Here is a 24,844-nt window from a genome sequence, read left to right as displayed (position 1 = left end):
GCCTTTGCCTTTTTACCTCCCTCTCCATTTTCATTTCAAAATCTACCTCAAACCACACAACTGGGCATCCACCCTAATGTCTAGTATGATTTGGTATCAATTTCCCTGATTCATGCTCTTGTGAAACACCATTTGATGCTTTACTGGATTGGGCAAGCTTAGAATGTAAGTTGATCAAGTATCTTGTAGAAAATAATGCGTTTGGCAAACATAAAAAATGTTTCGGTGATCCATCCTGGATTCTTCATAAGAAAGATGGAGCATTCCTTTAACAGCATTACTTTGTGGATACTTGGTCTACTCTAATCAAATAGAATAGACCAGTCACTTGGAGAACAGAACTCTGCAGGACAACTTCTACTAAAGGCCAGTGTGAGTCAAAGAATGATTCATTTATGCTTTACAGCTCTCACCATAAAAGTTGTTAGCTGGGCAGAATGGTATTTTGCATACAACTATACTTGCAATTGGTTATGATTCAGTAAATTGTACTCCATGGACACTGGGTCCATGTCTTATTATATTAATACTGATATACAGTATTAATAGCCACACTTTGCCTGAACGACAAAGTGTGATCTAATGTTCAGCTTCAAAATGACTACTTCAGTTCCTCAAAGATGCAATCTTTCTTTTCAAAAGTTTGCCTTTTGTGGAGGAGACCTTAAACAAAATAATAGTTTATGTATCTCTGAGTTTGACATGTCATGTTAGGAGTGAACAATCAGGAGATAGTGCAGAAATGTTGTGCACTGACTGTCATTGGTGTGCTTATGACTGGCTCATAGAGTCATAGAGTTATACAGCACGGAAACAGGCCATTCACACCAACTCATCCATGCTGACATAGTGACCTACCTGAGTTAATCCCAATTGTCTCCAAACCGTATCCAGTCCAACTGCCTTTTAAAATGTTGTAATTGTACCCGCATCTACCAACTCCTCTGCAACTTGTTCAAAGTACTCATCACCCACATTGCCCCTTTAGTCTTCCTTAAATCTTTACCATCTCACCTTAAACCTATGCCCTCTAGTTTTTGACTCCCTTACCCTGGGAAAAAGACTGTGATTATCTGCCCTGTCTATGATTTTATAAACATCTATAAAGTCATCTCCCAGAACCCTTTATTCTAGAGCAAACAGTTTCTGCCTATCCAGGTTCTCTTTAAAACCCAAGCCATCCATTCCTGGATATCCTTCTGAACCTTTTCTGCAAGCTTTCTAGCTTAACCACATCCTTTGTGTAGGGCGATGAGGGGAACTGTACACAATGCTGCACGTAAATGTGATCTCAGCAACATCTTGCAGAGCTGTAATGTGACATCCTAGCACTTGTATTCAATATCCCATCCAAAGAACTGCTAATCTTTCTGTCCTCCAACACTCTCCAGGGCCCTGCTATTCACTGTGCATGTCTTGCACTGTTTTAACTTCCCAAATGCATCATGTTACACCTAGCCAAGTTAAATTTCATCTCCCATTTCACTTGCTACTTCTCCAGTTGATACTAGATCATGTTATAAATTTAGACACCCTTCTCCATTGTCCATGACACTACCAATTTTAGCGTCATGTACAATCATACTAACTACGTCATCTATTTCACACTCAAATCAATAATATAAATAACGAACAGCAGGAGGCACAGCACCAAACCCTGCAGTAGAACATATTGCCCTCTTGTAATACAAATTCATGCACCCCTTCCTCCTCAACTTCTGATGTAATATTGCTCTGCATCCTGGAAGCTTTGATCCATTATCCAGCCTTTTCAGTTAGTAAACAAAGGTTGTGAGAAAGCTTTAGAAATAAGAAAACTTACCGCAATTCCATACTGCTGCAAGGAATATCCTGAAGCCAATCCCTGAAACAAAATAGATTTTTGAGAGCTGGAAATTAAGTTTGTTCTGTTTTCTTTTAGTATAATTGCTTTCTCCATTCTCATTTTCTTGGTCTTCTTCCTGTACTTATAGCAGTCGACCACCACACTTGTCTTTCCATCATTTATGTCTTACTGCTTTCTCCCTGGGCTATATTCATCTACTTAAACATGTTGGTGTAAGATCTTGCTATGCAAAGCTCTTACCGAACATATTGCTTCATTGTACCAGCAACAAAAATATACTTCATTTATATGAGAATGTAAATGTTTGGTTTTTGTACCTTTAAATTAATGTATTGAATGGGTGCTACTCTCACATATTTTCCTCTTTTTTTTGTAATTTTTTTTATTGAAGTTCATCGTCAAACATTTCCATAAGATGTATTTCAGACATTGTATTTTTCAATGCTGTTCACACAGGTCAACAATAATTTCAAGCCACTGCAGAGCGCAGAGATATAATCAAGTCTCTTGGACATACTCAGAAATGAGCTGCAGGGACAAGTAAAAAGCTAAGCTTTATTTGTAGAATTCTGTGGTTTGGATTCAGGAAGTCTTCAATGCAATGGATTCTGGTTCATTGGGCCATTGGTTAATCACAGTAGCCGCTTATTTGGGCAACTCTTAAATTTAAAAAAATCTAATCAAGGAAATCTCTGGAATTCCCTTCATTTATTTGGGACACTATGCCACTTAATTGGGACAGGGGCAGGCGATTATAGTCAGACAGTTTCTAACTCATGCTAGTTGCATGCACTTGTGTGGAAGGTAGAAACTAGACCAGGTTTAGAGCAAACTGTTTTTAAATAGCATTATTTGTGTGTGTTTGTCTTAAAAAAACACTGGTTTTTGTCACTAATAGCTGGCGAGAAATAAGCATTAAGACAATTCAGAACTGTTTTGCTCACTGTGGTTTCAAGTTTGGAGATGCCAGAAACAGCTGGGAGTGAAAATGAAATGATTTTACTACTTCAACAAGTTAGAAACTACAAAGAATTTGAAGGTATCAAAAATCATCTTGAATGTTACAATGAAAATGAAGTTTTGGAGGATGCAATTATTAATAGCATTGTGTGAAGGCAGTCCATTATCTGCCGTAGGTGTCTGTGTTGATTTTGTTCATTTACAGTCAATCAAAAGAATACGGTAGTGTACACTGGAGGAATTCCTCCATTGATAACTTTGAGGAACCAATACATAGTTCTGTATAACATTGTTTCTAATGTGTTCTGTATATCAGCTAAATATAAAATTTGTAACTCAGTTTGTCTTTTTTTATGGATTTTAACTATTCCCATGAAACTTCAGCTAATTGGGGCAGCCACTTAACTGGGCCAAAACGTATTGATCTCGACATGTCCTGATTAACCAGAATCCACTGTACTAGAAAGGCTCTAAAGCAAATTTCTTGAGGTTGGATATTTGTTCACTTAACACTCAGTATTCTGTCAACCCATTAGAAACTGTGTTCATCAATAGATGCTCATCAAATTGCAATAAATCTCACTGTGCAAACTGCTTTCCTAAAGCGAACAGTTAAGGGATGGCACAGCATGGAAGAAATCTTTTTTAAAAAATGCCTGAGAATTTTAGATAAATTAAACTATCATGTCACAATTTAACAAAGTAATTTATTGTTCACAGTCCTTGAGCTCATCTGTTGATGTGTTTAATGCAGTATTACTGACAATCAGCAGACCACTGCACACAAGAATCACTGAACTAGTAAGGTGACAGCTTCCCTTTTGATGTTTGGGTATAGGCTACATTAGTAAGGGAGAGAAGGTTTCCATCTTTATGCAATCTACCTCAAATGTATATGTACAACCAGACATTGACATGGGCTTCAGACTAATTGCCAATTAACATCTCCTGGTAAAAAGCAGGGGGTGAAGGTCTCAATGCAAAGAAGCCATTCTTCTTATGTGATCTCTTTAAAAGGGACATCTACTTATTCCCAAGTCATTTCCCTGTGGCCCAAAAACGTTAAATTCAGTATCTGGTATTCTGGTTTCCTCTTACATAAAAATGTGTGCGCAAATTACCCTTAGTATAGGTTGGTGATAAGAGAATCAGGGAGAATTGATGAGTATGTGAGATAGTTTAGGTTTTGGAAAATGACAGCAGAGAGATCTGAATTGAGCACAGAACCATCCCCAATCACTGTTCAGCACCAATCAGTGAGTAGCTGAACAAAATTTCCTTATTATGGCTTCAGTGTCTAAGAGCAGCACCACAACATGAAAAGCTTTAACTCAAGTTAACAAGGTGCCTGCCACCCTTTATCCCAGTTTCCTTCCATAGGAAATGAAGAAAAGTTCAATGAAGGAACCCCTTTTACAACTTTATTGCCATTTAGATACTAGCCACTAGAATACTATAGCACAGTACAGGCCCTTTGGCCTTTGATGTTGTGCCAACCCACATATTCCTTAAAAAAGTGCTAAACCCACACTGCCCAGTAACCCTCTATTTTTCTTTCATCCATGTGCCTGTCCAATAGGCTCTTAAATACTCCTAATGTTTTAGCCTCCACCAACATCTCTAGCAAGTTACAAGTGATACATTCTGATCGTCATAATTCCTTTCAATACAGAAGTAGGTCCTTCATCTCAACATGTCTATACTGGCTCTCAGAGCATTTGCATGAGTCCCATTTACCTTCTTATTTTCCTATAACTCTTGCACATACCCACAAGTTCTCCCTGATTCCCCTGTCACCAACCAACACCAGAAGTAGTTTGCTGTCACCAGTTAACCTACCTGCACGTATTTGAATGAGCATCATGAGCACAAGAATAATGAGCACAATCCAAATGGACAATACCTGAAGTCACCATTTTTTTCACTGTGCCATCCTGGCACTATGGTAAGAATAGCAGCATCCTATCACTGCAATAAAAGTCTGACCTGGGCAATTGACTTGCAGGCACTGTCTTTTAAACAATTAAACATTCTTCTGGTATTTTGGGCAGCAGTGTTTTCTACTGAAAGATAGTTTAAAATTCCTTCAATACATCCTATGTACAGTATTTGAAAATAATTTACCAGTCCTGGTGGTCCAGGGGGTCCCATCAATCCAGGGTCACCCTGAAAAATAAGACATCAATGAAAAGTGGTAATCTTTCGCATGGTATTTGCGCCTTGGGGAAGAAGGAAAGGAGACATCTTCAATTTGCCCAATGTGACAGCTGCTTTCTTGTTTTGTATTAAGCTGGCAGCTGCTTCAGCTTGGTGACTCTGATTTATGCTCAAACGCATCTCTGCGATGTTAGCAACCCTGAAATAAGAGAGGGCCATTCAGCCATTGAGATCATCCTTGCCAATAAAGCAAGGCATAGATCAGACTGCTGTAGGCCCTTTACACACCCAAGGGAATTGGAGAATCAGAGAGAAAATATGCAAAAAGATTAACCCTAGTGAAACTTCATCCCTTCCTCCCCTAGCCCTACCACTCACAGTCCACATCAAAACAAAATAATGCTCCATTAATTTGCAGTTTTAAAAAGCATCTCCGTCTAAGAAGCTGATTAAAAGTTAAAAGCATAATAGAAACAGATGATCAAATACTCTGTAGGAGATGTGCCATTTGTCAGGGATGAGTAATATTGACAAATGTGCCTGATTGACATCCTTGGAATTTTTAAGTCCATAAGTTGAAGAGAAATTTCGCAGAATTTTATCATCTTGAAGGCTCTATTTGTGATATTAATCCTGACATTTATCTTGTATTGTTTAGAAAATAATTCTATTGCACAGATCATTGAGTAAGAGAGATTCTCAAGATGTCAGCATGGTTTTATGACCATCTTCAAAACTCACCTCATTAATGTTTCAATCAGTGCTGCCATGATATCAATCTTCATCATTACATTCTCATGTCTGACAGAGATGTTGTGCAGATCGTGTAGCCAGCAGGTTAGAGTCCAACCATCACAATAACCTAAACACTTGGCATTTTCATTTTGCTTTTCCTGTATACTGTTATGAATGTACCACAGCTCTGAGGGGCCGAAGGGGCGGGAGCAGCCCCATCCTTCCGGAGAATCGCAAGATCTCTATTAATTCGGGTCTCGGACCCAGGAAATGAGAGACAATGCAACGGTTTTGACCATTGTTCTTAGAGACACCTGTATGAGTTGCAACTCCCTGCTACGTGCCCAGTACCAGGGATATGGACACACTCGGGCAATGTGGGGGTGGGGATTGCATCACCCTACTTTGATGGACATCTACAACTCTGCAAGTCAAGATAAAAGGGGACTACAGGAGGCGGTACCCCAGCGACGCACCAGAAGGACACCATCACTCAGCGTTCCCGTGCTAGCGGGAAGCCATTCAAAGCCACATGCGTTCCGTTTCTCCTTTGCCTGGGGAGCGGGTGGCTGATAACACCGAAAAGGACTTCGAACTAACAACGGGGAACCAATGCTCCCCTGATTCAACGGAGTTGCTTCATAAAGACCCAGGTAAGTTTTTCCTTTTCTCACCAATCTCTCTAAAACATGTGGAACCCAGCAATTCCCAAAAGGCTGAAGCCTGCAGACTTCTGAGTGACTTTTATATTTCCAACGGACAATATATTATCCCCTAGACAACAGCAGAGATTATTTCTTAATGATGATTATTACTATACCCGCGCTTTAGATTGAGTTTTGCCGACGTATATGATCTGAATGTTTGTATTAACCTTACTTTTGTGCTCCCTTTATAAATAAAAACGTTTGAAAATCGTGCCATCAGACTTCAACGGACCTCTCTATATTTGCTGGTAAGTGATCCAGTTACAGGATACGTAACAATACTATATCTCCTGCTCTACCTGTGGTTCTTTTCCTTTTTGTCCGTTGTAACTGTGAATGTCACTTCCTACAATGGTACCACTGCTCACCACTGCTCATTCCATCCACAGACTTGTGTAAATTGCCTGATAGGAACACTAACAGTCTGGAACATCAGCTGCAGCTGGTTACTAATCCAGAGCTTCCTCAACAGATGACTTGTGCCTTCCACTACAGTCACCTGGCTTTTAGAAAACCATATATGATGAAATACCTACCTTCGATCCTTTCTCTCCTTTTTCCCCACCTGGGCCTTGCCCCTAAGAGCAAACAAAATGCAGAAGTTAATGTTAAGCAGTGCAAATATTTTATCACACATAGAGTAATGGTGCAAAGCAATTGAAGGTGCTTGATCAATTCAAAAGCTCTTACAGGTTCTCCTTTCTCTCCTTTTATTCCATCCTTTCCTGAGTGCCCAGGATCTCCTCTGGAACCCTGTAAAACATGGCAATCAGTACTTAAGAGTTATGGAGTCGCAGGAAAGCACAGCATAGAAATTGTCCATGCTGAAATCATTTAGACTGCCTACTCTCACCACCCTGCAACGGGACATAGCCCTACATATCCCTACTATTGATGTACCTATCCAAACTTCTCTTAAATGTTGTAATCAAGCTCACTTGGACCACTTGTGCTGGAAGCTCATTCCACACTCTCACAACCCTCTGAGTGAAGTTTCCCCTCATGTTCCTCTTAAACTTCTCACTTTTCAGCCTTAACTGATGACCTTTGGTTGTAGTCCCACCCAACCTTAGTGAAAAAAGCCTGCTTGCATTTACACTGTCTATACCTCTCATAATTTTGTACACCTCTATCAAATGTCTTCTCAACCTTCCACATTCTAAAGAATACAGTCCTATCCTATTCAATTTTTCCTTGTACATCAGGTCCCCCAGATCCCACAACATCCTTGTAAATTTTCTCTGTACTCTTTTAACCTTGTTTACACCTTTTCTATAGGTAGGTGATCAAATACTCAAAATTAGGCCTCACCAACTTCTTATGCAATTTCAACATAACATCCCATCTCTTGCACTCAATACATTGATTTACAAAGGCCAATGTGCCAAGAACTTTCTTTACGACCCTATCAAACAAGGTAACCCTTTCTGTAGTACTTGATCTAATTATTGCAAGTTGGTAGAGGATTTTTGCAAACCCTTGTCATAGGCCCAGGTACAAAAAATTCAATTTGAAGAGAGTAATGGCTGCTTCTGTGATTTTTAATGTTGTTCCTTTTATTGTTCTTCTTACAATTCCATGCATGTCCAGGGAACCATATAGTGAAAAGTCATAGTTGTTTAGAGGTTCTCATGAGTCATCTATCTACAAAGGTATATAGTGTGGCAATTGAAGTATGCTTAATACGGTAGGTGCAGCAAACTGCCCCAGGATTGAAACAGTACATGAGCTTCTGGAGTGCATAGTTCCAAGTCAAATCAAGTTTATTTTCATATGCACAAGTAGATATGAAAATAAAATTTGCAGCAGCAAAGGCACATAGTACATTACGCACAACATTCACTAACTCACTATTTCTCTTTCACATTATTTACTTATTTTAAATGGTGACTTTTAGTTTGTCTTATTTTATATCTTGTACTGTACTGTTGTCACAAAATGATACATTTCACAACATATGTCTGTGAAAATCCTGATTCTGAAATAAACATAAATTATCCAGGAAACAAAATAATTTCAACAAAAGAAACTAAATAAATTGAAGTGCATAAGGGTCAATGTGTTACTGCAGTGGGGTAGTGATTAGGGTTGTGCAGATTGTTTCAGGAACCAAACGGTTGAGGGGAAGGAGCTGTTCTTGAACTTATTGATATAGGACTTCAGTCTTCTGTATCTAATGCCTGAAGGTAGCTGTGAAAAGATGACATGGCGTGGATGATGGGAATCTCTAACAACTGATGCTGGTTTCTTGAGGTAACATCTCTTGCAGATACTTTTGATATGTCCGCGATATACAGAGCAGTTCACTGTTCTCTGCAGCTTCTTTCATTCCTGCAAATTTAAATTGCTGCTTCACGCCATGATGCAACCAGTCAGGATACTTTTAACACTGTAGAAGATTGTCAGAATGTTTGATGACATGCCAAATCTCCTTAACCTTATAATAAAATTACAATAAGGATAGATTGGCAGAGATCATACAGAATTTCACAGTAATATTACATGAAGAATAAGGTGTGCTAAAATAATGCAAGAATAAAGTGAACCCATTGAATATAATCAGATTTTAATTCCAGAAGAGTTATGGCATTGTTGCACATTTTGTGTTGTGACATAAGCTTGGTGCACAAATTCAGTGTTTCTCAGAAAAACTGAGTTTGCCACACTCTTCCACACAAAGAGGATGTTGCTTTACTTTGCCTTAACACTCTAGAAAACATAGAAAATAGAAGTGCACAATCTGTCAGGTTTTTCAGCTATGGTATGGCGTATAGCCCAAGGAAAGGGACTCAACAGCCAGGGGGTGGCAGCAAACTGCTGCTCTAGTGACGAAGTGTACCACCTTACCCAACTCTGGAAATCTATCCATCAAAATGTTTATTGAAGCAAATCCCACAAATTCAGTCTATTACTGAAGAGATCAATGTGATAAGAATGCGACATAGTAAGGGATACAAATTAGTAGCCACTTTGCTGGGTGCTTCCAGCTGTTGTCTGTTATATAAGCTTATTAACAAGAACCATGCCCAGCTATTTTGATAAGCACAGCTAATTGTCATATAAATAAAAACAGAGAAATTACACGGCTCATTCCCTCTGACCAGAGATTCAGACCCTAGATTATAAATTCCCATGGTGTGAAATCTCTTCCAATTTGAAACCTCTTCCAACCCTACAACATCGAGTTCTTCATACTCTTGTCTTCTGGCCTCTTGATCATTTCTGAATTTAGTCATTACATCACTGGTAGATGCACATTCAGCTCGAGATTCTAAGCTTTGTAATTACTTCCTTAAAGCAATCCTACCTCTATTTCTCTCTATCAATTTAGAGCACTCTTAGAGTAATGTTTTTTAACATCTGTCCTAGCATGTACTGCTGAGGCTCAGAATCAGATCTTTCCTGATGATATGCCTTAGGATGTGATGCCACATTAAAAGTGATATACTGTATATGTAAACAGATGCTCTTTTTTCTTTAGGGTTTTATTTCTCTCGATATAGTCAAATTACACTTCTTCCTAGGTAATCCCTTTGGATCCAAACTAGTTCTAGGAATAGCAAATTCTTGCACAGATGGGCATGTGATGGGCTTCTTCTGCCACTCACACAGGGCTTCTTTATGCTCTTAGTATCTGGCCTGAGTACTTTACAGAATGCTCTGTCTCCACCTCGATCAGAGGTTCTCAGGTTCCATTGAGGTGGTTGCACTTCTTCAAGGAAACTTTAAATCTTTTTTTTTCTCTCTGCCAGAAAATCATATAATCCTACAGCATGGAAACAGACCATTTCCACAGCATAAATGCATCCCAGAACTTGCTACGCTCTGTATGGAAAAAGGTCCCCAGAGATTCTCTAAATCTCTAAATCCTTACTTTACATCTATGCCCTACAGTTTTATTCCTCTCTGGTAAGGGGAAAAGTTTTCAGTCCTGATGAAGGGCCTTGGCCTGAAACAGCTCCTGTTCATTGCCCTCCACAGATGCTGCCTGCATCTGCAGATTTTCTTGTTTAAAGTTTTCTACAGTCTATCCTATCAAAATCCACAATATTTTTCTGTTATACTCCTCTGCTCCAGGGAGAACATAACTAACCTCTCCAGTTTCTCTTTATAAGTGAAACACTCTTTCCTCGTCTTCCACACAATCTCCCCTCACCTCAAAGAAGAGCATCTGTTTTGGAAATCAGGCGTGGGGCTGCCCAACATAATTCATGGAGAAAACTATGGTTTCATTGCTCAGGATGTTGGCCTGGGAGTAGACCCTAATGTTGATTCACTAACAGTTAGTGTATTCTATTATAGCACCAGCAATCCAGGTTCAAGTCCCACCAAGGTCTGTAAGCAGTTTGTACTTTCTCTCATGACATTAGTTCCCTCCAAGTGTTTGGACTTCCCCCACATTCAAAAAACATACAGGTTAGGGTTAGTAAGTTGTGGACTTGCTATGTCAACACCAGAAACATGGCATCACTTGCAAACTGCCCCCTGCACATCTTTGGACTGTATTGGTCATCGATGCAAATAACACATTTCACTGTATGTTTTGATGTACATGTGACAAATAAAGTTAATATTTAATCGATCTTCAATCCCTCAAGTTCCCACCTGCTTCAAAAAAGGGCAAGAAAACCCAGCACCCAAGAAGAGCAGTGTGAGCTGCCTTAATGACTATTTGCCCAGTAACACTCACATCTACGGTGATGAAATATTTTGAGAAGCTGGTTACAGCCTCTCAATGCCTGTTCAGGAAGTATCTGGACCCACTGCAATTTACCTACTTCCACAATAGGTCTACAGCTAATGCAATCTCAATGGCTCTCCACACGGCCTTGGATTATCTGAACAATACAAATACTTATGTCAGGATGCTGTTTATTGACTATAACTCAGCATTTCACACCATGATTCCTACAGTCCTGATCAGAAAGTTACAGAACCTAACCTCTGTTTATTTCCTCTGCAACGGGATCCTCATATTCCAAACTGGAAGACCACAGTCTGTGCAGATTGGAAATAACATTTACACCTCACAATCAACACTGGTGCGCCACAGGGGTGTGTGCTTAGCCCACTGCTCTACTTTCTCTACACCCACTACTGTGTGGCAAGGCACAGTTCAAATGCCATCTATAAATTTGGCGATGATACAACCATTGTTGGTAGAATTTCAGATGGTGACAAAAGGGCATTTAGGAGCAAGATGTATCAGTTGGATGAGTGGTGTCACAGCAACAACCTTGCACTCAACATCAGCAAGACCAAAGAGCTGATTGTAGACTTCTGAAAGGGTAAGGTGAGGAACACAAACCAATCCTCATAAAGGGATCAGAAATGGAGAGATAGAGCAATTTCAAGTTCCTGGATATCAGTATCTCTGAGGATCTAATCTGGATGCAATGTTTTGATGCAAGTATAAAGAAGGCAAGTCAGAGGCTATAATTCATTCAGAGTTTGAGGAGATTTGAGATTTGGTTTGTCAACTAAAATACTCAAAAACTTCTACAAATGTAGTGTAGAGAGCATACTGACTGGCTACATCACCATCCGGTATGAGGTGGTTACTGTACAAGACCAAAGTAAGTTGCAGAAACTTGTAGAATTAGTCAACCACACCATGGGCACTATCCTCTGTAGTATTCAAGACACCTTCAAGGAGCAGTGTGTCTTAGGAAGGTGACATCCATCATTAAGGACCTCTACCACCCAGGCCATGCTCTCTTATTGTTACCATTGGGAAGGAGGTACAGAAGCCTGAAGGCACACACTCAGCAATTCAGGAACAGCTTCTTCCCCTCTGCCATCCAATTTCTAAATGGATATCAAACTCAAGAACACTAACTCACTACTTTTTAAAAAATTTTTTGTAAGTCAAGTTTTTTCTCTATATTTATTTCATGTATTTCATTGTACAGCTGCCATAAAGTTAACACATTTCATATCAAATGCTGGTAATATTAAACCAGATTCTGATTCAACTTTTAATCTTTATCCAGGGGATTTGGAGAATTCTGCAATTTTGCTAACTAACAAAAAATTCCAACCACTGCTAACAATCATAGCCTAGAATTCTAAAATATAGGTGATTACACATCATTCAATATCTACTCCTCCACTAATAGTGTTCCCCTTGTCATTGGACCATAGTGAAAGTTACTGCTGACTTGACAGCCCATGCAGAGCTAAAGCATCATTAAAAATACAATCACCCAGGGAAAGTAAACCAGAAATGTCCTATCAAATTCCATGTCAAAAAATGATTCCATTCCATGTTCTGAAATAAAAGCAGAAAATGCTGGACCTTTCATTGTTGGCCTGAAACATTAACCCTGTTCCTCTTTCCAGCAAGGCTTCCTGCTGAGTGTCTTTAACAGTTCACGTTTTCACTTTAATTTTCAGCACTTGCCACGTCAACACTGTGGATAATTCCATATAGAATCCACCTCCTCACTACCATGCCCATGAAAAACATGAAGAAAGAGCACTTCGGGATCTCTTCATGTGTGTCAAAGGTGCTGTATAAAGGCTACTCAATATAATAAGTTCAAGTAACTTATCGAAGAAACTTATACTCTAATTCAACTTTTGGAAGGCAGTCTTCCCTGAGCTTCACTGATGACAGCAGTGGGAGAATGTTGGAACCTAATATTAAGGATTATTAATAATAGAATTGGGCAAAGTCAACAAGGCTTGGTGCATCTGTTTTTAAGGATGCAACACTCAAAACAGATAAGGTGGATGCATCGGAATTTTTAGAATATTTTGGTAACGTGGTAGGTGAGAGATTATTAAACATTAGAAAACTCAACAGTATTGAGCTGTGAATCAGGATTGATTGCTAGACAGAAAACTGAAGTCATTTTCAGGTTGCGGAGCTGTGACTAATGCAGAACACAGGACCAGCTATTTACAGTCTATATCATTTATTTAGATGAGTGAATTAGGTGTAGTATATCTTAATTTGCTAATGATACAGAGACAAATTGAAGTGTGGCTGTGTATGCTGAGAAACCTTTTGGAGAAATACATAGGTTAAATGATTAGTTAAGAGCAGATGAAATATTATGTGGAGAACTGTGAGATTGTCACTTCATGAAAAGAAATGAATGTGTAGATTGCCCTTTTTAAAAGGTGAGATTGGAAAGTGTTAGTGTTCAGAAGGCTCTAGATAACATGAATCTAGAAAAATAATTAAGGCGGTAAACTGTGTTAGCTGTTACTGCAAGTGAATTTGAGTACAAGTAGAGACATCTCCAATGATATAGGGCTTTATGAGACCCCATCTGGAATACTGCAAACAGGTCTTGTACCCTATCTGTGGAAATCTAGAGTAACACACACAAAATGCTAGAGGACCTCAGCAAGTCAGGCCACATCTAGGAGGAAGAATAAACAGTTGAAGCTTCAGACCAAGATCCTTCATCAAGAACCTATTTTTGATAGAGCTTTGCAGTAAAGGTTCAGCAGTTTAATTCTTGGGATGGTAGATTTATCTTGTGAGGAGAGATTAGGAAGACCTGGCTTATGCTTTACAAACTTTCAGACAATGGGATGTGATCCTATTATAATAAAGTAAGTTTTTACCTGCCTTAAAGGTATATATGGAGATGATGTTTCCCTGGCTGAGATGCTCAGAGTCCACAGACATCAAAATAAGGATGAAAGTTTCTTGGCCCAGAGGGTGGCGAATCTTTGAAATTCTCTACCCAATGGCACTATGCAGAACATTCAACACAAAACTTGATCAATAGATATTGAGGGAATCAAAATGTTAGGGGACTAGTGCAGAAAAGAGACAAAGATGTAAGAGATCAACCTTGTTCTTGTGGAAAAGTGGAACAGGACAGAGGCACCTAGTGATCTTCATCTATTCCTTTATATAACATTTATTATGTTCTTAAGTGAAATTGCAATAATTTGCACAGGTAACTGTCTACTTCATCTCTTAATTATTGGACCATATAGACAAATGACCTGAACTTTGAAATGTATTTTCTTACCTTTTCCCCCTGGGGTCCAGTTTCTCCCTTTTCTCCTGGTTCTCCCTAAAATTAGGAGACAGAAGGTTAGCCTGGCTATCTAACAACAAATATACAAGTGAAATATTTAGATATACGTATAGTTATATGACCCTAATATGATGTTGATGATAGATAAAAATTGGGATTACAGTGGAATGGAAACATCAACATAGTGAACCTCAAGATTCTTTATACATAGAGATCAATAATAATAATCACATCTTAAAAGGTCAGCATTAAGGTCCTTTGCAAATGAAACTCTTATTTGATTGACACAGAAGCAGAGAAAGAGCTATCTAACATTTCATGCTCTTTTAACACTTCTATTCCCACAGGCCAGGGTTCCTGTGGTGGTTCAGTCTGAAGTCCATGGTCTGGTCGCCGGACTCCGGGTTTTCTGGCGGTCCCTTGCTGCAGTTGGACTTAACTAGAAACACCTGAGGCTCATATTGGAACTGGGAATATAAGTGGCCCTGGTATTGTGTGTGGTTGGGGGGTTGTTTTGTAAAGATACTCATGGCTGGTGGAAGGCTAGAATGGACTCTTACTATCCTTGGGGCTGTGTTGGAGAACCATGGCTTCTGGGAGCTTTGCTGGTAGTAGTTGGAGTGGTCATTGCAGTATGGATTCAGCTGTTTCCCAAGCCAGCTGGGTGGGGTGGCTGTCAGCCACTCTGAGCTAGGTAGGCATCTGGTTGCTTCCATAGTCAGCCAAGGCTGCTGGCTGTAATGGCTACTTGGAGCTACCCTGATGCAGAGGTGGAACTGTCTGTTGTTCTTTGGTGTGTGTCTCTTCCTGCCCTTGCCCCTGTGGGGTAAGTCTGGCTGTTCTGCTGTTGCCCTGTGGGGGGGGGGGGGGGAGTCTGTCTTGTCTTTGCCTCTGTCAGGTGGGTCAGGCTGTTCTGCTGTTACCTGATGGATGGTCCTGCTCCACCTTGGTGAGTCCTGGCTTGTCAGTGGATAAGTCCCAGCTCTATGTCTGTACTGTCCAGTCTCAGGTAAGTGCCTTGATAAAGATGAGTCCTGGCTTGTCAGAGGATAAGTCCTGGCTCTGTCTGTGTACTGTCCTGTCTCATATCAGTGTCATGTTAAAGATGAGTCCTGGCTTGTTGGAGGATAAGTCCTGGCTCCATGTTGATGTACAGTTCCTAGTCTGCCCCTAGTTCCAGCCTCTGAGTTCCCCAAGCTCCAAGCCTGCAGCCTCCAGCCTTGACCAAGACCCTAGCCCATCCTTGTCACGTCCTCACCTGGGTTTGGCGGTCTGAGCCCGAGGCAAGACCTAGGTTCTGGTCTTTGTCCAGTCTTGGGCTCGGAGTCCTCCCTAGGCTCCTTGTTCCCAGTCTCTTGTCCTGGTCCTGCTTCCCCTGCCTTGACTGCATCCTGTCCCATCCTTGGGTTCTGTCTCATCCTGTTTCTGGGACTACAGTGCCTGTGTCCGGCAGTTGGGTCCTGATTCAACACCTGACTTATGACAGGTTCTAACTACTTCTACTGAGTGAAACAGTTTATATTAGAAGAGGCCAGTTCTGGGATAAAAGGCCATCAATCTGTCATACTAAGTTTTTATTTCCAAAGAAGCTGACTTGCTATGTATTTCTAGTGTTCTTGTATATTTCAGATATACAGAAATGGCACTGTTATGTATTCCATGCTTCCTGCTCTTATTTTTCTCTCAACTGTCTACCTTTATCTCCTAAGTACAACTCCTCTGGGCAGATAGGCTGCATCTAACAAGCCCTCAAATTCCTCTTACAGCCAATATCAACATCTTTTGTACCATTTGGTCTTTCTTTGTCCCCACTCTAAACACAGATAACCCTTTTGTTCTCTTCATTCCACCTCCCCCCCCCACCCCCACTCACCCACTCCCCTCACCCACTGTAACACAATATGCTGGAGGAACTCAGCAGGTCAGGCAGCATTTATGGAAAGGATACCCTTCACAAGGACTCACACCCACTTCTCTACAACTTAAAACATATTTGATTTCCAAGCTTTCCCAATTCTGGTGAAAGATCATTGACCTGAACCATTAACTCTGTTTATCACTCGGCAGCTGCTGCCTGACCTGCTGTATATTTTCAATACTTTCTACTTCTAACTCAGATTTCCAACATTTTTAGTTTCTTTTTCCTTTTGAATTCCAATCCATTGATTTTTCTTTATAGACCAGCAATGTGTTGCCTCGGAATGCCACTTCATTTGCTGTACCTTTTCAGAGATGTGTTATTTATAGCAATATTTGATTTTTAAAGAAAGGTCTCTTCTCCTTTCTGCTGTATGTATTTTGCCCACTATCTAAATAGTGTCCCTTTGCTAATAACCCACCTGCTACTAGTAACCATTTACTCCATTTACTTTATAAAAAGTACTCAATTTCCTGCAGTTCCCATGAACCTTCTGTGTACTTGCTGCAGTTTCTTTAACTCTCCTGTGATTGAATCCTCATCAACTCACCAATATTTGATTTATGATACCTTAAGGATCAGTATGGGTGTCAATTCAGTGCATGTGTTCTGCCCTTCTGTAGTTTCTTGGGTCAAGGTGTGAGGATTTGTGCTGGGCATCAACTGACTCTCCAGCTCTGTCCCACCTGGGCTCTTTTCCTCTGGCTAAGGGCAAAGGCAGGGGTGGCTAAGGGTGCAATTCCACCACTGGGAAATCCCAGTGCACTGTATTACAAGAAGTTTGTCACCAAGTACCCATCTCAAATGAGATCATAATTTGAATGTGAAACAAACCATCACCAAACCAGGAAACCTGACATCAAGCTAGAAAATGCTGTAAACTTGCAGCAAGTCTGTGAAGAGAAACAGAAGCTACTGATGTTTCATCACATTCAGAAACGGATGGAAATAAACAAGATAGTTATTTGAAATGAGTCTCTTATTTCTTCCTACCAGTCTGAATCCTCACATCAGGTTACCTTTTCACCAGGACTTCCTAGTAGCCCATCTTTTCCTGGAACTCCAGGATCACCCTGTGAAAGAATTAACATTGAAAGGCGAATCAGTATGATATGGAAATCCTGCAGTTGTTGGTGGAGTCAGAATTAGTCACAACCAACACCTTTACTGTTTTCAGGAAGAGTACAACATCCCTGTCAGCAATTTCCACATGGATTTTTCTTGATTTCTTGCCGATTTTAGCAATACAGCACAGATTAGGCCCTTCCAGCAACACTACCCTTGCAGCCCCACATAACTGTAACCTAATCACAGGCCAATTTACAAAGACCATTAACCTAACCTGGTATGTGTTTGAACTGTGGGAGGGAACGGGAACACCAGGGGAAAATCCAGGTATTCCATGGGAAAGACACACAGGAATTCCTTCTAGAGCAGCAGCAGGATTGAACTCAACTCCGCAATGTCCTGAACTGTAATAGCATTGTGCGAACCACTATGCTACCATGGTGCTAAAAGCTGATGTTGTCTTTTGTTGAACAGCAAGATAAATCTTGCTGCAAAGGTTTATCACCACTAATATAAAAGACATCTGTCCAATCTGATTCCTTTGACCTGCTCGCCTTCCAACTGCAGTACATATCACAAGCTGAGAATAAATCAACAAGACCAACACAAGGATTTCCACACCAGTGAGAACTTTTCCAACTGGCATTTTGCAGGTGCTTCAGCCATTCCAGGGCAGACTTGGACATTGCACATGACGAGTGTTCATTTTCAGAAGCTGCCAATTCCATTTTTACTGTAACATAGCCAATTTTGTAGGACAAAATACATCAATGTGACTTTTTGAAACCCAGCGATGGGTTGATGTTGGTAGTGGAGAGTAGAGCTAGGTTATCTAAAATTGATTACTGCCCTAACTTCTCAGTAACTCTCAGTTTATCCACAATTCTGCTCTCTGGCCCTATCAAAGTAGCTTTAATGAGATTTGGTGAAAATATTTTAGGGGTCGGATATTGCAGAGTCTAATTATCTTTTACACAAAGTAGCTGGTGTAATTACTGTACAGGTGACATATGTGATTAGAATGGGGAAGCTAATTGGAAAGACCTTTGTATTTCTCCAACATTTTCTCAACAATGTGTTCTGTCCTTAGAGGCATACATTATTCATAATCTTACACCATATGTCATACCTCTTTATTCAAGGGAATCCCCCTTCTGTACAACAGAATTGGTAATTCCTGAAACAGAGCTTTTTGAACCAAATAATGTTGATTTATATTTCAGCTAGATTACTGCAGAATTTCTGTTTGCTTTATCTCTTGGAGATATTATCCAAAGTTAGCAGAGACAGAGAATATAGAACAGTACAGAAGAGGACAAGGCCCACTGTGTTTATGCCAACCAGGATTCCATTAAAGCCAACCTTATTTGCCCTCACATAGTCTATATCCCTCCCTGTTCATTGGCCTTTTTCACTTACTGCCCATTATGCCACTGGCATCTAGGGCAGCAATGAAGGTCCTCCATCTCTGTCAGTATAGAATGATTCTTCATTGCTGTTTCTGTAACAATTGATTTTTGACCAGTCAGAGTTGTTAGCCCTGAGCTGGATTCCCAAACCCAGAGGACTGATGGACCACTCTTAGTCTGGCCTCTACCCTTTGACCTATTTGGCATGGGTGACACTACTCCAGCCAGCATAGCTCTTTGGGTCCTTCAGGCATGCAAACCTCTAAACCCTGTGACAAGGTTGTGGTCCTCTTGGAGGATGTGCCTTTTTAAATGCCTTTTATATGTGACCATAGCTTTTTCCCATCACTTCCCCAGGTACAGAGTTCCAGGCACTTACCAATCTCGTGGAAAAAAAAAATTCCTTGTAAACTTCCTTTTAGCACTCCCCCAGCACTTAACATCTGAAATGTTCCTGAATATTTATTTATTTATTGAGATATAGTGGGGAATAGGCCTTCCGGCCCTTCAAGCAGCACTGCCTAGCAAGCCCCAATTTAACCTTACCCTAATTACTGGACAATTTACAATGACTAGTTAATCTATGAACCATGGGAAAAAAGCTTGAGCAACTGCCCATTGCTCTGAAACTGGATGGAAGCAATATGGACTGCCTCTTCTGTTTTGTCTCTTGTACTTCTGCTGGAATTTCCTCGCAGCTGCTTCATTCTTATTCTCATTATTTTTGCTGGAATTTAGTCCGAGTTATCCATGTGAACTGAATTTCCAATACAGGTTTGTCAATACTACATATAGCAAAGGATAATCCTGACCGCTGGGAAATGGGAATGTATGGATATCAAATCATGAACATGAACCTTCCTTTTTCTGATGTTCTGCCCAGTTTGGTTCTGTGGCAATGGCCAGTTTTTGAAGTTGCAAACTGAGAACTATTAGTGTAGTGGAACACAAGTCAATTCTACTTGAGGAAAATTAGATGCAGCCTACATCTCCCTTTATCCTGACCCAACCTCTGGACAACATAACAAACTATCAAACTTCCCTTCACTGACAAAAACAACTATTTCTAATGAAGCAACAAACAACCTGCTGGAGGAACTTAGAAGGTCAGAGAGCATCTGTGAGGAAAAGGAACTGTCAATGTTTCAGGCTGACTGTTCCAGACTCCAGCACCTTTTATCTCTTGTGTCTCTATTTCTACTAATTTAATTCTACTTTCCCTTATTAGAATTCACAGTTTACTGCTGTGAGCTCACATCTTTGGGGAATACCCAAAGTTGTGCCAAATAAATTATCAGCAACATGACAATAGTTCAAAATCCTTAAAAATAACATTCATAGAACATAGAAAACCTACAGCACAATATGGGCCCTTCAGCCCACAAAGCTATACCAAACATGTACTTACTTTAGGAATTATCTAAGGTTACCCATAGCCCTCTTTTTTTAAGCTCCATGTATCTATCCAAGAGTCCCTTAAAAGACCATATTGTATCCGCTTCCACCACAATCTCTGCGTAAAAAAACTTATACCTGACATCTCCTCTGTATCTACTTCCAAGCATCTTAAAACTGTGCCCTCTCATATTAGCCATTTCAGCCCTGGGAAAAAGCCTCGCTGACTATCCACATGATCAATGCCTCTCATCATCTTATATACCTTTATCAGGTCACATCTCATCCTCTGTTGCTCCAAGGAGAAAAGGCCAAGTTCACTCAACCTATTTTCATAAGGCAGGCTCTCCAATCCAGGCAACATCCTTGTAAATCTCCTCTGCAACCTTTCTATAGTTTCCACATCCTTCCTGTAGTGAGGTGACCAGAACTGAGCACAGTACTCCAAGTGGGGTCTGAGCAGGGTCCTATATAGCTGCAACATTACCTCTCAGCACTTTACCTCAATCTCACAGTTGATCTTACACCATATGCCTTCTTAACCAGACAGTCAACCTGAGCAGCAACCTTGAGTGTCCTGTGGATACAGACCCCAACATTTCTCTGGTCCTCCACACTGCCAAGAGTCTTACCATTAATACTATATTCTGCCATCATATTTGACCAAAAAAAGGAACCACATTTCTGTTGAACTCCATTTGCCATTTCTCAGCCCAGTTTTGCATCCTATCAATGTCCCACCGTAACCTCTTACAGCCCTCCATACTATCCATAACACCCCCACCATCAGCAAATTTACTAACCCATCCTTTCACTTCCTCATCCAGATCATTTATAAAAATAAGGAAGAGCAGGGGTCCCAGAACAGATCCCTGAGGCACACCACTGGTCACTGACCTCCATGCAGAATATGACCCGTCTACAGCCACTCTTTACCTTCTGTGGGCAAGCCAGTTCTGGATCCATAAAGCAATGTAGCCTTGGATCCCATGCCTCCTAACTTTCTCAATAAGCCTTACATGGGGTACCTTATCAAATTCCTAGTGTTTTATTTTGAACAGTCTGTGTCCACAAATCAACAAAAATGTCTGACATACAAACATTTGATCCTGAGATTTTCTTTTGTTTTAGGAAAGTGGTGCCATCTTGCAATATCATCAGCAATTAAATATGCTCAGCTTTTTTGCTTGTTTAATCATCAACAAGCAGGAGTATTCCACCTCATTGGTCACCAGAAACAGATAAACAGAATCACATAAACTTTATAACAAATTTTATCATTGGTATCTTGGTATAAAACCTGACTTAGTCATTTCTCTGCATGTGGAAGTACCTGTACTATTCTCATTATTTACCACTGACTTAGTCCCTTTCTTGTGAAAATATGAATTATGATTCTCTGGCATTCAATATGATCATGGAGACAAGAGTCCTCAGGTGCTGGAACTGGGAGCAGAGACATGATGCAGGAGAAACTCAACGAGTCAAGCAACATCTGTGGGAGTGAGGGACATGGGGAAGGAATTATTTACATTTCAGGTCAAAACTTCTCTCTTGGCCCTGTAATGAATTAAAGCGATGCATTATCACACTCCTTCCATCAGCAGCACCAACTTTACAAGGAAGGAAGGAATCTAACAAATCTGAAATTAATTCCTGACTTCAGCTAAGTAAAAGTACCTCAACAATTAGCAGTTTTAACCTGTCACTGTAAATCTGTGCAGAACAGCCAAGAACAGATGAGCCTGGCTTTGAGACTAAGGTGCTAGTCTTGCTTTTCCTAGTCAGCTATAAAATATACATGTGATATCTAATTATATTAGATAATCAGATGCTGGGAAACATATTCCTTTAAAATAAGTTCAAAAGTAAGATGAAAGGTTAAATTTATTTTGTCACATGTATATTGAAATGTTGAAATATACAGTGAAATGTGTTGTTAGTGTTAAATCAAATCAGCAAGGATTGTGCTGGATAGCCTGCAAGTGTCGCCACGCTTCTGGCACCAACAAAGCATGCCCATAACTCACTGACCCTAACCTGTACATCTTTGGAATGCAAGAGGAAACCAGAGCCCCTGGAGGAAACCCATGAGAATACAGGAAGAACACACAAACTCCTGACAGACAGCAGTGGGAATTGAACCCAAACTGGTAGTTGCTGGTGCTGTAATAGTGTTATGCTCGCCGTTATGTAATCATGCTACACTAATTATATTCTTCCACCACTGCAGTTACCACAAAATATCAGTGATTGAAAGCATAAGGTTAAACTTACCTTTAACCCTGGTTTACCAGGAATGCCATCTTTTCCAGGTGGACCCTGCCAGAGGTATAAATCAGGAAATCAATGCCAACTTGGTATTGTCCCAAAATAAGAATTTCAAGCAAGGGTTGTAAGAATAAAGATTTGGGAACTAAGAAACAAACAATAAAATCAACACTTCATTTCCATTCATAAAAGAAATGGAGGTCAACTCCAGTCTAGGAGTTTACTCTTAACATTTCCATTCATTAACAAGTACCTAGGATCAAATATTTTCTAGATGAACATCTGAATTAATAATAGTAAGCTATTTGGTCCCGCGAACCTGTTCTGCCATTCAATGAGCTTATAGTTGACATGGGTGTACTCTCAGTATTGCATTGCACTTACAGGGGTATACAAAATTATGAGGGGTATAGACAGGGTAATTGAAAGTTGGCTTTTTCCATTGAGACCTTTTCCTCTGAGACTTACTCAGAGGATGGTGAAAGTGTGGAACAAGCTGACAGTGGAACTGGTGAATGCAGGTTCAATTTCAACAATTAAGAGAAAATTGAAACAATACATGTATTGGGGCGGGAAGATGAATGGAACTATGATGCAGGAGCAGGTCCCTGGGCCTAGGCAGAATGATAGTTCAGCAGAGACTAGATGGGCCAAAGGGCTAGTTTTTGTGCTATAGTTTTCTATGACTCTATGACCTTACGTTTCACATTAGCAAAACTTGCCACCGTAGTTTCATTGTTGAAAGTTATTCTTTATTCTCACAATAGTATAGCTTACACCAATATCTATAACTTAGTCATCACATTCAGAAAAGATTTGATGTAGAAAGAATATTTTAATTATGCAGCTCTACTTTTTTCCAGCAGACCTTCCAGTATTCTCTTCACCTCATTTCCCTAGAGTAGACAACTGCTAGCAGCAAAATATGTCAAAGTTGCAAGTCATCTAAGAATTTCCAAAGGATTAATTGCAGGTCTGAGTGTTTAATTATGGATTTGAAAAGCCTACAGGTGCTTATTAAAACCTGCTAGATGAAAACAAAATTTATCTCATTATCTTGCTGGGTTTTAGTGGCATGACAAGGGGCAAGGCAATTGGGGGCTTGGCCTGGCTGCATTCCAAAGGCATTACTACCAGATGGCTTGCAGTTCTCTGTCATTTCTTCTGCAGTGTCTTCATTGTCACTGAATGATTACTCAGCCTTGGTGGACCTCAGATAGTTATACTTAAATATTTAAGGATGACTGAATTACCTGTTACCCTCATTTATATCTAAATTAGTGTGTTTGCCTTACTGGGACAGGTGCAGAATCAGTTATGAGTGCCTCAGATATTTCTGAAATATTATATCATACAGTTAGTCAAAGAAATGAGAACAGTATATCAAGAAAATACCAACCTGAGGCCCTGGCATTCCTGACTTCCCATTGAGACCTGTTTCCCCAGGCAAACCCTAGGGAAGGAAAAAGATGGTCAGAGCTAATCAGCTTTTGGCAATAAATAACATGAACATTTTCCTAACAGCTTAAAAGTTCAAAAGTAAATTTAATAACAAAGTACGTATATATTGCCATATGCTACATTTTCTTGCAGGCATTTACAGAACAAAAAATACATTGGAATTTTATGAAAAACAATACATAAAGAAAGACTGACAAACAATCAGCATGCAAAAGACAAACTGAGCAAAGAAAAGATATTGAGAATATGAACAACTTGTATATTAAACTACAAACAGGAAGAGTTTGTGACCTTACAGAGAAGAAAACTAAAAGAGGTTTAACTTGGATTACTTACCTGAGGTCCGAGTTTTCCAGACAATCCTGGATTTCCAGGAGGTCCAACAGGACCCTACAGAATGAACAAACCAGACACAGTGTGATGAAAACATACATCAATTTTTATTTTAACACCTCACATAGGATCTATTGGCTGACATATTAGTAATATTCAAGTTTTTGAAAATAAATAGCTATTATTGCTCATTATTGACTCAGTGGAAAGCCGTGAAATGAAACTTGGGAATTCAAATGCTTCCCCTCCCCCTGCAAAGATAAGAACACACAACTAGCCTGACCCTTCAATGCAGAGCTAAGGGGGTGCTGCTCTCTCACATTGCCAGAGATTCCATACTATTATTTTTGAACATACTGTAGAACATAAAACATCGAGCTGGAAAACAAGTCCTTCAGCTCATGAAGTATGTGCTGACCAGACTCCCAATTTAAACTTCCTTCTGCCTAAGTGTGGTCAATATTGCTCCATTACTTGCTTGTTCATGTGCCAGATGAAAAACCTCTTAAATATTGCCATTGTAACTGCATTCACCACTTCCTCTGTCAGCATATTCTAGGTATGTCACTATTTTTAAA

At 40.0% G+C, this 24,844-nt stretch overlaps 1 protein-coding gene across 1 annotated transcript in view; it reads right to left on the bottom strand.

The window, feature by feature from the left end:
* Positions 1-1,597: 1,597 nt before the first annotated feature.
* Positions 1,598-24,844, bottom strand: part of LOC132401339 (collagen alpha-1(XXII) chain) — a 258,324-nt gene continuing 235,077 nt past the window's right edge. The window contains exons 17-26 of the mRNA XM_059983468.1: positions 24,270-24,323; positions 23,872-23,925; positions 22,479-22,523; positions 17,349-17,402; positions 14,403-14,447; positions 7,096-7,158; positions 6,942-6,983; positions 4,931-4,972; positions 1,823-1,864; positions 1,598-1,657 (exon numbers count right to left, since the gene is read on the bottom strand). Coding sequence (XP_059839451.1) covers positions 1,598-1,657; positions 1,823-1,864; positions 4,931-4,972; positions 6,942-6,983; positions 7,096-7,158; positions 14,403-14,447; positions 17,349-17,402; positions 22,479-22,523; positions 23,872-23,925; positions 24,270-24,323 — 501 coding nt within the window. The remainder of the gene's footprint in view (positions 1,658-1,822; positions 1,865-4,930; positions 4,973-6,941; positions 6,984-7,095; positions 7,159-14,402; positions 14,448-17,348; positions 17,403-22,478; positions 22,524-23,871; positions 23,926-24,269; positions 24,324-24,844) is intronic.

The sequence above is a fragment of the Hypanus sabinus genome, chromosome 10, assembly GCF_030144855.1.
Source record: "Hypanus sabinus isolate sHypSab1 chromosome 10, sHypSab1.hap1, whole genome shotgun sequence".
In the NCBI taxonomy this organism is placed as follows: Eukaryota; Metazoa; Chordata; class Chondrichthyes; order Myliobatiformes; family Dasyatidae; genus Hypanus; species Hypanus sabinus.
This window is presented reverse-complemented; position numbering and strand designations above follow the sequence as displayed.